Raw genomic sequence first — 16,845 nt, forward strand, 5'->3', positions numbered from 1 at the left:
TTCGTTTATAGAATTGATAACCAAGCACGTTCTATTGGGTAATATCATAATTATTGTGAATGCCATGCATTTTATCCGCAGATTGTAGAATTTAACCCTAGCCTTGGTAGCCGCATAATATTACTACTACAGCAAACCCTTGCTGATCGGTGATACTTGGTAATTCGGTGATACTTAATTATGATTTTACACAGATCTCACTATGAGGCAATGCAGGCAATAAAATCGATGGCAGCTGTCAGGTTTGATGCTTTCAACCGGATATGCAGCGATTTGATTGCTTACACTTCCTCATACTCGTAGTGAACTCTGTACTTACTCGTATATAAATGATAATAATTGAGTATCACCGAATTACCAAGTATCACTGATAAGCCTAGGATTGCCCTATTGCTATTGGCTATTGGACCACCAGTGCTATTCATTTGAAAATAAATTATCTTAAGTGGTGTAGGTAAATTGGAAAGAAATTTACACTTAAAATTCATCTTTGTTAACACAATCATCATGCTTAGAAGAATTTTGGTCACAACGTTCAGAAACGGCGCGAATGAAATAACACTAATAAAGCTGACGACTTGTGACATTTTTCAAAGTCAAAGTCAAAATATCATTATTCAATTTAGGCTATAACTAGCACATATGAATGTCAAAAAAAATCTACCACCGGTTCGGAAAAACCTCTGTCGAGAAGAATCCGGCAAGAAACTCAACGGGGTATATATATTTTTTAAACAGATTTACAATATTATTAAATGATATCTATTCATTTTATTTAACTAATACAAGTTCTTATACTAAATTACGTCAGCTGTCAAATTTGCTTATAATCTTCCGAGATCCTCCCTTTATCTCAATACACATAATATACTATAAACATAAAGCTAATAGCTCTATCAATTAACTATGTACTTATTAAATAGCCTTCCTAGTCAGACCATCATATTTGACACTGTGTTTGCTATCTTCTTAGATAATTAAAGAGTCTTTAATTAACATTCTTTAATTGGCATTGGTGGCTCCATTCCAATGGTATCGCTTCTCAAAAAGTTATTTGTTAATATTAGGGTGTTGTTCGTTTCTCTATTATTATTAGTATTAACCCGAGGGGGTTTAATGATTAACTTAATTTAGAATTCCAAGTACGATAGCCTTAGATAATTAAAGAGTCTTAGATAATTAAACGAACTACACCCTAATATTAACAAATAACTTTTTGAGAAGCTATACCATTGGACAGGAGTCACCAATGCCAAAGAAAAAGACTAATGATGACAAAAAGACCAATTAAAAACATTATGAAAAAAGTTTAAGATATGTCTCGTATGTGCATTGTAGTCTATGCAGTCATGCCACACAGTCAGCCTGTTGTTCTTCAATCTTTATAATTGCTTTATAATTGCTGAGTTTAGGTCACTTCCAGTTTTCTTAATGTTCTGCGATCATATCAAGTCTCGCCATACCACTTACCTAATTGATACAGTAACCTAATTTGTAAATCTCTCATACACCTATTGGATTACCAACACACGGTTGACTGGTTCCTTAGAAAACATGGCATCCGTCCTTGCTCGACCAATGGAACAAGCGTGGTTGATTGAACCTAAAGGTATAGAATTTTCAGTCTTGCCGAATCATTGTATTCCAATCACGATGCAGGGCGATAGCACGTTAGGTGGTCATGATTCATGATGTATCAGTGTTTTGGTATTACTTATTAGTCATACTCAGAAAGCGAAGGTATCCAAGATGGATAGAAAGAAAAAACATTTATTTATAACAACTAGGCTAAAAATACAAACGTAAACATACATATTGTATGTTGCTGTTTTAACGTTGGCTCGTTGGATCTCTGAATATCACGGTACAATACAACTCATATCCCAACTGCACTCAGATCACGACCCGAACGCTTAATTAAGAAACGCTTGAAACTTTTTAAATCAATATAAATAACCTTTCTAATTAACAAAATAAATATCAGATTTTTAAGTAGCATCAATTAATTTAAAAAAATGAAAGAGTTTTCTTTACCGCCAAATTACGACAGTCCGGTCGGTTACGGGTTGTTCCATAGTCCAGAATAAAAAACATTAAAAATAATTTATGTGTCTTTGACTCGATCGTTTTGACAGGTGACACTTTACCGGGCCGAATAATACTGACATGGAAATATCGACCCTCTTTTTCATGTACACGCCCATGGAAATTGACATGAGTTTCTACTGGTGTGTAAAGTCACAAAAAAAGTGTTAATGTTTTACGTTGAGCACAGTTACATGTCGTGGACATGGATTTCTGCAGATTCTAATACGGCTCTGCCTATTATACTACGAATATCAGTAGGACTGTGATAGTCAATAGAGTCCGCCTATTTGCATTGAAGCGGCAAGCCGCAAGCATCATTAACATAGTGACGTCACAAATTGGCCCTCTTTGTAGCGTCTGTCAACAGTGTCAACACGTCTATATAAAGCCTGGCATCCTTTATGTTCTGCAACAGCAACAATAGAACTTTATAGCATTCGTATAGGCATCTCATGCTATAATCACCGCGTAGAAAATAAGTCACCATTCGATAATGGGTTGTGTTGTCTGTGTTTGGTTAGTATCTTATTAGTGCTAATAGGTAATATTTATGCGCTCACTATGCTATTATGGTAACCGATATTTTCGTGGTTTTGCTAATGCAACCTCTAATATTGTGCCTAACACTACATAATGACAGAGGCAGTTGCAGTAAACCATGCTGTCCAGAATAGTAAAGTAGATACGTACGAGGAAGGTGCACGAACTTACTTATTTGTTTCTTAAAACTGTTTTCTTGTGTAGGAAGTTAACCTTTACCGATGGCCTTTATTTTTGTATTGACTGTAGGTCTCACATTCAGGTGACCTATCATTTCATGATTCGCTTATCAAAAAATTGAACATGTTTCCTGAATGAAGGTAGACTGGTTTTAATTCCTAGTTCTAACGTTTTTCGACTTAATTTGACACATAACATTCCTACTCATAATTATTCGCGGATGTTGAATGTTGAACGTTTGCATCTTCGTAGGTACCTAACATCCTGGATAGCTTTATTTTCGGTGTACTGACGTTTCGGTAAAATATTTCTTACCAAATTTTACTTTTCAAAGAACTTATCGTAGTATTATCATTTCCTAAACTAAACGAGTCCTTAGCATATTTACATTTGGCATATATTATTATTGTTCAAAATACCTATCATTTTTGACTTCATTTTACTTTGTCAAGTTTTCTTAAGACAAACGTTTCTTATTAAGCAAACGTTTTCCTTCGGCAAGTTATTATTTTCCAAAAAATGTTTGTTCAAATAGTCATTTCGCATAAGTACTCAACTTATAGCAGCGTGCGAGCAAGACTTAACTTGTAGGGGTAGAAGCGATTTGGATGAGTTACCAATCTATTCAAATCTACTTATAGGCCCAAATTTGTTTTATTTGTTAAAAATAATAATTAGTAAAAAAAATGCTAACTGTAAAATTGCGATGAGTTATTTTGGCTCGTTATTTGCTAAATGATAAAAAAAATTAGGGATGTTTTACTTTGGAAAAAGTTTTTTGCCCATACATAAGTAGTAGTCCTGTGTTTATGTTTTCACGTATTTCCACCACTAACTAACTACTACTAGCAAAATATTTACCGTTGGACTGGTGACCGTGAAAAGCTGTCAATTGGCAGCATGGCCGCTGTAAGTTTCATACAAGGTTGTCGCTGTAATTGCTACATTTTGTTCACAATCTACTGGCTCTTGCCCAATCAGCTAGTACTTGAACAAGTACTCGATGTAAGGTGAATGTATACTTCTTCACCTTCACAGGAATTGAGCACTAATTAACTTGTTAAAATGAACAACTTTTTAATTTAAACCGCGTATCAGATACAGTCAGGATTTGTTATAATCAGTGACATGAAAGGCATAATTAATAAATAACATTTAAGTAGGTACCTACATTTGAGCATAGCATACGAGTAACTCATCGTTCGAAATCGGGTGGTTTGTCATAGTCGTATTTGTACGTAAATAAAATACCTTCAACTATGTATGCACATATTTTGCGTCTTCAAGTGACTTCCTACTTATCTTACTTGTGTTCCGTACTGTAATTAACTTTATTACTTGGTTTCAATGGCCAAAGCTTCATATTAGGTTTGTTACTAAAACTGCACAACCAACACTGGCAATCTAAGAAAGTACAGATAGAGCACATACTTCTGGTGGTCCGGCCAGGATCGTCTCCACAGAAGGGAACTCCTCAATTATCAATGACACAGACTCAAAACTTTGTGATTTCAGTTTCGATGGCAGCACGAGCACGTTTATGTGATAGGTAGACACAACCTGATGCCGCCGCTAGGGTCGTCTCCTCGTAAGGGAGCATTTCAATGGTTTTCAGACACCTAACTTTGCATGTACTTTTAGTTTTCACGACAGTACATTTTTATGATCCACGTGACTTGATGCTGCAGTCGTTCCTTGCAAAAAAATCTTCAACGATTAATGCCATCGACTAGAAATTTGGTAGGTATGGAAATGTAGTTTGGATTTCCATTCATTGATATTATAAATTTGTAAGAAAATACTTACATATGAGCAGAAATACTTTATATATCATAATAAATTGACGCAAATCTACCGTGACATCAGTTGATCCATCGTATGGAATGCTATACAAGTATTCTTGAACAAACGACCTTCTCGTTAAATGTTGACGGACTCTGAACACTGAGGATGCGGCTACAAATGAAGCGGAGCACACCCGGGACTTATCACGCTAACAAACTAGTAATAATCTGCTCATGATGTAAATATTCGTGACTACGGCCACTGCAGTGTGGCCGAAACATTGAGGTAATATAACTTAATTTCGAAGTTAATTTCGAAGAAAAATACCTCTACTGACACTTAAAAAAATAATAGTTAAAGGCCTGGTGCCTACCAAAACTGACGAATATCTCCGCTAGCTAACCAATGACTTTGTCACGAAGACGGCTGGCTATACAATCCTGTAGCGCCTCAGGAGTCTATACGTATGCCATAATTAATATCTAAAAACGACCGTTTTTCAGATATACTACTTCGATATGAATTATGGCAATTATACTTTACGGCGTTTAAAGTTTACGCAATTTTGGCCGGAGATCTATCCAATCACAGCCAAAACTGCTGAATCCAAGAAGCTGTAATTAAAAAATCTAAGAACGGATTTTTACTTAGAGATTCAAAGAGGATGGGAACTACAACAACTATACAAAAATTGCACAAAAACTACGAAAAAGCCAATGGCTCCCCTCCCCCCTTCACTAACAACAAGTGCAATGTGCGATAGAAAAGTTAATCGGAGGTAGCCGTGAAGAATTGCTCCTCTCCCCTCCCTCGCCGTCACAGAGTAGCTCCGTCACGGTCCCTGTTTAAATTTAACCCATTTATTCTCCTTAAATCTCAAGTTAACATGGATCTGCTGCCGCTACGTCTCGAGTCGGGCCACATCCTCCGGTCAGTTTGTGCAACCAGGGTTGCGACACGCGCGAACTGCGCCCGCGCCTGCATCCACCGAGCTCGCGCGCATTCCACTCAATTGCTACCACCTTGATGTCTACTTTGATCTAGAACTTTCTGTGTACTGTGGAATGAAAACCCGTGCTTACAGTTGAAATTGTGCGTCATCAGGCCCCTACCACAAATATTATAAGTGCACAATTCGACATAAGTAAGTGTTACTTAATTAATTCCGATCCGCATTGGCGATCCCTTACTTCAAATAGCGAATCGACTGTGTTAAAAATGAAGTTGTGTTAAATACTTGTGATGTAGGTATACGAGTAGATATCTATCTGTCTAATAATATTTAAACGAGCAATTCTTGTATACATATTACGGGGATCTCGGAAACGGCTCTAACGATTTCGATGAAATTTGGTATGTAGGGGTTTTCGGGGATGAAAAATCGATCTAGCTTATTTGTCGTATCTCTGGGAAAACGCTTGTTACCGAGTTTTATCCCGAGCAATGCTCGGTTGCCCAGGTACTCATTTAATAATACCTATTGTATATCTGTTTAAAAAAAGTATATCCCTACCTCGTTGAGTTTCTTGCCGGATTCTTCTCAACAGAGGTTTTTCCGAACCGGTGGTAGATTTTTTTTGACATTCACAATTGCTTGTTATAGCCTAAATTGAATAAAGATATTTTGACTTTGACTTTTTTGTATCAGAGAGTTAACAATTTTGTCGATTTCTAGCACTTGTAAATTTTGTGGTACAGGTTAGGCTTATGTTTTTATTTTAGGCAGCGCCCGTCCATTGAACTGCTTAACATTTGGTATAGGTTTAAGATTAAATAGGTACAATACATTAAGTGCATGTTAAGTTTTTAGACGAAGCCTCATCAGAAACATAAAATATGGAAAATATTACATGAGAGTGGTTACTCACAAAATCTGCACAATGATTGTCTGGATATTTTTAAACTCATTAGCATTAGTTATGTACAGTCGAGTTCTAATATATTTGAGCAAGCAATCAATCAAAAATATGCCAATACGATTCTATTGATAACGGCATACAAGCGTGTTCAGACAATTTTGATCGAGTTTTTGCATCCCTATCTCCTCCTAACGGGAATACGTCGAATTACCAATAAACCTATGGTACAGTAAAATTTATTGTTTATTGACAGGACAAATAAATGGGTACTTATGTACTGACTATTAACAAGAGGAAAACAGCGGAAAAACTGACAAAAAATACGGATTAATTATTACCTAAAGTTTTTTTTTAGTGACGTACGAGTAATAATGAGTTGGTTAGTAAATTGCTTTTAACTTGGTTGTTGTTTCTTTAAAAACAAATAATTTCATTACATACAATCACCAACAGTCATAAATGACTATTCGTGAGGCTCATCAGTTTATTTTAACTTGTCATAAGGTACACAAGGTGCAAGTCTAGAGGTGATTTTCTGTTACGTGTATGGAGTGCCCCCCCCCCCCTATAAATATTTATTTTTGTAATTTAACTACAAAACTAAATAGGCTTTTACAAGACATCTGTACTACAAATTTCATTGACATACATCTTGTAGTTTTCGAGTAAAATGCCTGTGACATACGCACGGACGGACAGACAGACAGACAGACAGACAGACAGACGGACTTGAGGAAACTATAAGGGTTCCGTTTTTGCCATTTTGGCTCCGGAACCCTAAAAAGATAGCTTCCTATTTACCTATAAGTAAATGTACTTTCTGTAATCTACATGAAAAACTGATATAACTAACGGAATTTTCTGTAAACGATGTCTGTACATAAAATAACGAGTATTGCAATACTTAACGCTATCGTGGTTCTAGATCCTGCCTTCATGTCAATCTTATTTTATTACTAACTTGATCGTAATATTGTAAGTCATTCTGTATATAAGTGGTTAATATAATAACATGACGGTTAAATAAATGTTGGTATTGGTTAGTTTGTAGTAATTAAATATTCCAGTACAAAATACAAGAAAACTATTAAAAAAAATATAACAAATTTAATTATATTTATTAATTACAAAACTGTGCTTTTCTATCTATCTGTCGCCATCATCTTCAAAGTATTAAAGGTTGAGATACACTATAACTACTAATATAAATAAATATTTAGCGACTACAAATTGGCCAAGTGCAAGTCGGACTCGCACTCCGCGGGTTCCATACAAATTTATAACCTGCACAATACAATACAATACAAAGACTCTTTATTGTACACTATGTCTGGTGTAAGCGATACAGAAAACAGATACACAGAGAAAAAAAAATTACAACGTGAGCAATAGGCGGCCTTATCGCTTAAGAGCGATCTCTTCCAGGCAACCTTTTTTACAGAAAGAAGGAAGGACTAGTTTACAACAGGTGGTGCATCATGGTGGCTGCACTCTCTTATTGAAGTTTGAAGTCGTTCAAAAACTATATTTACATAACATGAATAAACATAAAAAGTAAAAATAGACGTATTCCATAAAAATTAGGACACGTATTTACATTATCCTCATTTTATTCCAGGTGGCAACGGGATCCAGTCAATTATGTGCCAGTCCAGATAGCATCCAGCCCAAAAACGTCTTTACCTCTACAAGTGATGCACAGCGACTTCAGTTCCTTATAGCGTTCCAATATCGGCTACAAAATGTCCGTGGAAACCCAAGAGTACATCAACGGGATGAGGGAAGGTCCCCTCACTAGAGAAATCCCAGAGTGTATGAGGGACAAGTATACGGTGGTTCAGACTGTGCTCGATATCATATGGTTTGTGCTTATCGTCGTCGGACATGTCATCAGAGTTATCTACTGGTCCATCGTTGGTCTCCCCAAAAAAGATCTGAAAGGAGGAGTAGCAGTAGTCACGGGCGGTGGGGGTGGCCTCGGAAGTCTCATAGCTCTCCGCTTAGCGCGACTTGGATGCAAAGTCGTTCTTTGGGATATAAACAAACAAGGTGAGTTATTAATTACAGCATTAAATACAATTACGTACGTGTTGATTATAATCAGTAAGAATTATTTGACGACATGCTTACTTGATAAGCCCTTGCGTAATTCAGATGCGTGAAATTTATATACAAGCTGACATGGATATTATAAGTACTTACTTATAGTTTTACGATGAGCCTGCAGTTTGTGCAATGTTACCCGCTCTATTCTCAGTGAAGCGATGTATAGACTACTTAGGCAAACTCATTAACCAACTGTGTAGTTTCTTAACTCTAGATAGAAGTAAAGTGCGTTTCATCCGCATCCTATCAGTGCGCAAATCCCACGATTGACAGGGTAATGCGAACATTGCAAAATTACTTCAAGTGGGATCTGTTATTACCTCACGCAAGACAAATGGTGAGGTGAGCGCAATTTACAGCAACTTTCAGACTAATGACCATTATATTATAACATGCCGAGCTAAACCGAAGTCGTGGATCACTTTTTGTAAGTCGATCATTATTTTGTGTAATGAGTTAGCTTTCTTGTTGGTTTGTATAAAAATGTTTTGAGGAGGTGGGACGACTTGAGGGATCGTTAGGCACGCTTTGATCTGTGGTTGAGGCTGATTGTTCCACTCCATCTACTTCGAACCGCAAGTGCGTGAGTAATTTGACTGTTAACTTGCACCGGAAAGCAGCAGCCTTGGTTAGTGCAGGACTTATATTGTATAGCAAAAGAGTGCCAATCAATTGTCAGTAGAATAAAACCGGCCAAGTGCGTGTCGGGCCACGTACATTGTAGGATTCCGTACGAAGATGTGGCAAATATATAGGTATTAAGAAATAGAAATAAACTTTATTTTAGATTAAGATTTGATCGCTAATTTGTAAATCCTACTAGGTTCCGATAATTTTCCTTCTAAAATCGTTTAATTCGCTAAGCCAACAGTTTATTTGCGAAGGGGATAGTGGACACTTGCCTCTAATAAAAATTAGCACTGAAGAATAAGCAAACAGGCTACCAAATCGGAAACTCATATACCTATACTCATATTTGACAGTAGGTACTGGTACATGTCGGTAAGTTAAGGCACTGGCTATACTTCCTGGCTGCACAGATTCTGTAACGACTGATTGCGTTTATTTAAGTAATTGGAGTATGCGTCCGTGAATTTACGTATGATAATTGCTGTTATCTAATGCATTGTAACGGATAAACTGAACAATCATTATCCTGTAGCGAATGAGCACACTTTAGAGAGCTAAGATTATTGTTCAAGTTAGTTCTGTTGGTCTGATGTACAATATAAAACTACAGGTCCGTATTGGATGAAACAACGGAGTCATTAGTTGTGCCAGTTTTATTGTTACGACAGAAGGTCAATGTTAGATTGCAATGAATTGTATGACGCAACGAATGCAATTTTCCACGACCTTTGCAAAATTATAGTACTTTGTGCAGAATAATTCTGCATGTGAGTTATTGTGATTAAACAATTTACAGTGTTTCTTACACTTTTTGCAATCATCAACCACAAATGTGTGCACGCATATCTAATAGAATATCTTTGTAACTAACTTAAAAAAGGAGGTTATTGTATGATGGATGATACAGGGTTACATATTTTAATATCAAAAATTAAAATACCTACGGTTAAAATGTCAATGTCTAAAATATCGAAAATTAAAATATCGATTGTATCTCAATATCGAAAGTTGTTATACCTACACCTACCTATGGCCAAAATGTCTAAGATTGAAATGTCGATTGATTAAAATATCGAATGAGTAAAAATATTGATAGCCAATATATCTAAGTTGTAAATGTCAACATATTTGAATGTCGAAAATTAAAATATCGTACATACAAATCTGGTTTATTTATGGCTCCTTTCTCTTAATAGCATTTAATTATTTTACATAATATATTATAGTCATTTTTACCACTCGCCGGCCGCTACCGCGGCACACTCGCTCGGCTCGTGCGTTGTTGTGGTCACAGTTCTAACCTAACAGAACCAAATATTTTGGTAATTCATGTTCAATAGGTTAGGTTAGTATTGCGTCAAGGCGCGAAGCGCCTCTACTGAGTGGAGTAGGAGCTCCGCTTCAAGCGGAGCTCCGTCGACCCTGTCACGTGATAGTTCATACATAGGAAATTCGGTACTCTGTACTTCGATATTTTGGACTTCGATATTTATATCTTTCGATGTCACTTTTGTAGATAAATATATTTTAAATATTTGGACGTAAGTATCTAACCAATCGACAATATAAACTTTCGTTATTTTAATTTTAGATATTTCTATAAAGTCGATATTTTAATTTTCGATATTTTGAACATCGACATTTTACCCGTAGATATTTTAACTATCGATATTCAAATATGTAACCTGATACAGCAGTTTCAACTTGACTATCGCCCCAGTCATTGGCATTGGCCGACTAGGACATGAATTCGTTGGTTTTCATTTATTTGTTACGTGTTATTCACATCGTTGAAAGCTGCGTCGAATGAACTGGTTTAGCAGGAGCAGGTTTTGGAGTCTGATTTCGAAAATCTAGAGTCAATGTCACTTCGGGGTCACGGCTGGGAATCATATGTGCCGCTTATACTTATAGTATACTTGCTTTGTAAATGTTTACATGCCTAACCCACCTGTCGTAATGCAGTGTTTGCCCTACTACTTGGTCCTAAGGTCGGATGCTTTTGCAACAGCTGATCGATGTGTACTCGATACCTGAATGAGCACTTGTGTTCTCGGCCTTATCAGAACATCAAATATTATTTTGCTGTCGTTGTAAAATGAGAAGTCTAAGCAATACCTGGCACAAATGGACGTTACGGCTTGAGACAGAGTCCGATTGCAGAAGGCATTGTAATCAGGTACAGACGGTGGTCAGTGAAGCGGTTCGGTGACCTTCACTTTATAATGATTTGGTGGAAATCTTACAACCAAAGAATGGAATGCAACTTTGGATAAAATAAATACTTGCACTTTGTTAAGTAAGTAATCTTCTTTCTAGCTACGGAACAGTGAGATAATGTAATGGATAGTCTTATAAAAAATGTATTTCTATTTTATACTTCAAAAAAAATTAAACGGTTCAACTCACGATTATAAGTCAGTATCTTTTCGCAACATCTTTTTCATAGGTCACCTACCTACCTAAATATCTTTCGAAAATATCAAAAACAGTCGGACCGGTCCTGACTAAATAATCATGAGTTGAGCAGTTTAATTTTGAAATTTTTGCAATATATCTCACTAGAGCTTAGGTATTGTCATGTTTCATATTGTTTACTAGCCTGTTACCCGCGACTCCGTCCGGGTAGAATTCTTTTATGGTTATCCCGCGGGAACTATGCAATTTTCCAAAATAAGAACTATCCTATGTCCTTTCCCGGGACTCAAACTATCTGTGTACCGAATTTCATCTAAATCGGTTCAGCGGTTTTGACGTGATGAAGTAACAAACAAACAAACAGACTTACAAACTTTCGCATTTATAATATTAGTGGAATGGGTTTTTTTACATTAGGAATTTAGGATTTGAATTGCAGTAAAATATTAGTAGCACAGCAACTATATATAGGTAGTGCGATGTGATTCGATATGAAATATGGAACAAGGCAAACTGCATCACATTTTATCTAGGATACCCAGCTAGAAACGTTCTGAATGATTTTGATTCTCAGTTGCGCTCATTAACAAGAGTAGCAACAAGGCAGTCAAGATAATTTTACGGGTAAGTAATACGAGATATAAGAACTTATTATATAATATTCATAATATATACGCTCACTTTATATAAACTCGTTTAGTATAACGTTCACTGGATATAATGAACGAAAAGTATATTTTTTAAATATCTAATTTTGTAAGGTACTTATAACAATACTAATACTCGTATCAATTAATATGACGATCAAAGCGTATAATGTTCATAATACCTACCTAAGATTTAAAACTCATCAAACTCAATTCATTAAAAACTTTGATGTAAGCGAGCCATTATTTTTTTCCGCTCTGTTACAAAAAAAAAACCTAACATCGAAGGCTAAGGCTAGCCTTCTGAACCTAACCTATCCAAGTCGCTTCTGCCCAGTTTCGTCTTGCTCGCTCGCTTCGCTCGCTCGCCGCCACATTTAACATTTACAGATATTATTATATGTAATGAGTTATGTTTAAAGAAATGAACATATAAATCATATACAAATTGAAGTTATATAAAAATAACGTTATACGATTTAAGCGTTATACGTTAAAAATATACTTTTGTTGTTATAGCTAACGTTTATTATATTATGTGAACGTTATTAATATGAAATTAGATATTGTGTAGGTAGTTATGGGACGTAGGACGCACCCTAATTTTACACTTGAGTAATAGGTACCTTGTCACTGTATGCCATCTGACAACTTTATACAAAAGTTCAAACTTGAAGTGACAGCGACAAGTAGGAAAGTTAACAAAAATATCTGAACACGCTTCTATACGCCGTTAACAATAGAGTCGTGTTCAGATATTTTTGATCAAATGTTTGCTCACAAGTTTATGAACTCGACTGTACAATGCTGGATGTTTTTTTTTTATATATATATATATTTCGTCTAAAAATACTGTAATATGACATTATCATGCCGCTTGGAATTACTTTACCTAGCTGCGTTTAAAGAAGTTTTGATGTGATGATGTTGATTTGAAGTTATGATGTTATTAGCTTGTTTTTATCTTATAATAGTAAAATATACAAGAATTCCACTATTTCAGATACATATTGGCAATATATATGTATCTTTGTTTCATACGTAATGTAAATCGTAACGTAATAAAAATACGTATGTAAGTTGTAAATCGATCCAATGTTACGATTACTGTAGTAAAATCACAAGTGAGAGTTTCCTGGGATTATGCAATGTTCAAGTGCAAGGTCGGTGCGGTGCAACGAACCGGATTGCGTCCTCACGATGAAAGCTTATAACTGGCCCTATACTACGAAATGCAAAATTCGAGCTTCGTATCTTGCCATCCCGCTGACGCTAATATTATCTAATACGAGAGTGAGAGGGACGGTACGATACGAACTTCGATTTTCGAATATCGTAGTAGCCCCCCAGTTAAAGTTCCGCGTGACGTCTTTTTAGCACGGGCGTGACGTCACGTTCCCCACTCCCGAACTTTGACGCGCTTGGCCTTTGTCATTTTTTGTTTGATTGACAAATGAAAAAATACCTGTCCAATATTTTCGGATAATCTAAATAACGGACTAAAAATAATATTTTTTTCAATGAACTAAAAGAATTTCCTTACTCACCCGCGACCTTACGATAGCAATTTCTTTTAGTTCATTGATATGGACCTCCGCAAAGTAACGCCTGATTCAATAAAAAAATTTTTTTTCACTTCATGCTCGTAAAGTTCGTGTTTATGCTGGATCTAGGCGACATAAAATGACTTTTTATGCTCTGGTGTATAAAGTAAAATCTTCGTCTAAGACCAAGGTGAGGTAAGGTGAGGTGAGGTGGGATCAGATGTCAACAGCCACAAACAAAAAAGTAATGTTAAAAATATAATTTGGTATAGAACAATGCATGAAAAATAAAAGGTACTACATAGAAAGTAAACAATTCTTTTCTCTGTTGCTATATTATTTTCTCGCAATCTAAGTGGAGCTTCCCCTCGACGTGTCTATCCACCCTTGCCGTACCTACCGGCTCGGGTGGCTATATGAACATCTTGGGTAAAATGGCTCGTTTTATGCTCTTGTTGTGCAATCTACTATTTTTTACCAGGAAACTACCCAATACTAGTTTCTAATTTATTCCTTTGTTACTACCTATCTGGATGCCAAATTTCATCTGGAACTGGGTTAGAATTTTGATCTATAGGTGAGTCAGTGATAAAAATGACGATTTTTGGATGTTAATATCTAAATAACCGTTTGAGGTATGTTTATGAAATTTGGAGCACACATGTATGTCGCAAGTCTCAATAAATGCGCCAAATTTGACACGTTTATGTCAAATAGTTTTTGAGTTTTAAGGTGGTCAATAGTGGCTCTAAATGGTTCGGGTAAAATTACACACGGTGCTGCTCACCAGTTGTTAGCTTTGACGCTACCGCGTGTCTAGATTTGCAACTTAGCTTCTTATAATGTTTTAATACTTACCTATACCTACAAACAAAATTAAAAAAAACCACAAGCTTAATAGCTACATAATAGGTAAGCCACAAATCAAAAAAAGGTTCTATACTTACCGCGGCCTCAGTTAACACCGAGATAATAAATTGTGCAACACACGTCCTCGACATGTGGTCGGTGTCGTCAAGCCTTTATGTGCGCGTTCGAACTATTTACAGATCTAGTGAACATCGTTTTTCCATCGTATTTTGCCTACCTTACCTTAGGTTGTTATTTACTCTTAAACTACTAATAGTAGTAACTTAAACTACTAATAATTCTCAAGCAAACTAAGCCGTTATAGTTTTCCTTGAAAGTTTGATATACTTACTACCATTCTGAATTTTTTCAAATTTTTCCACGCACTGGTTTAGATTTTAGAGGGGGGGGGCGCTCGATTTTAATGAAAATTTGCACTTTAAAGTTGAATATTTTGCAAACAAATCACTGAATCGAAAAATCGTTTTAGCAACCCCCTAATGATTTTAAAAGACCAATCCAACGATACTCCACACTACAAGGTTGCATGAGAAAAAAAAATCACCCTCACTTTACGTCTATGGGAGGTACACTAAGATTTTTTTTTTGTATTTTTATTGTACCATTTTGTCGGCATACTTTACATACATATTCGTGCAACTACGGCTAACTACGGCTTTCTAGCATTGATACTCTCTGAGCAAAACCGCGGACGGACAGACAGACAGACATGGCGAAACTATAAGGGTTCCGTTTTAGCCATTTTGGCTCCGGAACCCAAAAACTCGTATGTGAAATCAATATGTTAACAAAAGTGGCTCTTGAAATAATATTCATAAAGTTCACACAGAAAAAAAATCGATATTGAGATACGAGCTTTTTTAAAGTACGTATAGTGATGATTTTTCACTACATGCATCGTACCTACTACTTAACAGAAATGTCTAAGACCACTTCAGCTGTTGCAGCGTGTACACTACAAATGCCTTTTACAGCCATCTAAACTTTAGAACGCGTACAATAAGATAGGTACATTGTATGTAGGTATAATGATAATGTTCAAAGCAAGAGTGTCGTTTAACGTTGATAATAAAGAGGTATCCATTAACAGGTTCGTTGAAATTTTATGAAGTAGCTTGTAGAAACTGATACGTTTGAGAGAAAATGGACACTTTAGCCCCGTCTCATCTCCACGGTAGAATACACAGGGCCGGCGCAGCGGCCGAGGCGGCCGAAGTTGCCAAGAAGCGCAAATATAGTGGTCTTGATGCCGGATACAACTTCATAGCCTTCGGCGCCGAGACGCTCGGTCCGTGGGGCCCTGGCGCAAGGGAACTGTTCAGCCAACTGGCAAAGATACTGGTCGACGCCACCGGAGACAAGAGGGCTGGCAGCTTCCTCGCTCAGCGTCTTGTCATCGTCATACAGCAAGGAAATGCTGCCAGCATTCTTGGAACCATGCCACAGGGGCCTTTTTTAGATTTATATTAGTTTTTAATTATCGTTTGAGAGTAGATTTTCAGAGAACATCTTAACAATAAAGTCTTTATATTAAGGCAACGGAGCCATAATATATAAAAAAAACACATTAAATTATAACTATAATAACGGTATAATAGCGATAAGGGCGTCTTTTGCTTAACTTGAATTTTTCTCTTTGTGTTAGGTACCTGTTTTCTGTATCGCTTAGTATTTCTGGTGAACAATAAAAAGTCATTGTATTGTATAATATAACTTACAGGTTTATATAATGTAGGTCAATATAGACCATCACCACATACATTTTATATTAAACACAACCCAGATTCTTTTGCCATTGAAGTATAAATTACTTCGTTATAATTGTCGTATGTACTCGTATATGTCGGCAGCCGATCGTAAAATCCGCCAGATCACGAAATTCTTAGGCATATCGTGAAATGACGCCATTTCGTGATATGCCTGAAAGTTGGCCAGGCATATAACTATGTGCCTAAGAAATAATACGGCAGATCGATTAGAGCACGCATTCGTCGATATTCCTAGCTCTATAGCGGGCACATCGTGATATGACGAAAAAAAGAAAAATTTAGGTACGACGAGCGAAGCGAGGAGTGGTTAGTATGAATTGTACCACAACGCACGCGCAGAGCGAGCGAAGCGAGCGTGCCGCGGCCGCGGCCGGCGAATTGCCAAAACCGATATGGCGGCGTTTCATGA

At 36.5% G+C, this 16,845-nt stretch overlaps 1 protein-coding gene across 1 annotated transcript in view; it reads left to right on the forward strand.

The window, feature by feature from the left end:
- LOC141440909 (short-chain dehydrogenase/reductase family 16C member 6-like) overlaps positions 1–16,845 on the forward strand; it is a 52,024-nt gene that overhangs the window by 12,150 nt on the left and 23,029 nt on the right. Inside the window, exon 2 of the mRNA XM_074105503.1 lies at positions 8,071–8,501. Coding sequence (XP_073961604.1) covers positions 8,195–8,501 — 307 coding nt within the window. The 5' untranslated portion in view covers positions 8,071–8,194. The remainder of the gene's footprint in view (positions 1–8,070; positions 8,502–16,845) is intronic.

The sequence above is a fragment of the Choristoneura fumiferana genome, chromosome 23 (assembly GCF_025370935.1).
Source record: "Choristoneura fumiferana chromosome 23, NRCan_CFum_1, whole genome shotgun sequence".
Taxonomy (NCBI): Eukaryota; Metazoa; Arthropoda; class Insecta; order Lepidoptera; family Tortricidae; genus Choristoneura; species Choristoneura fumiferana.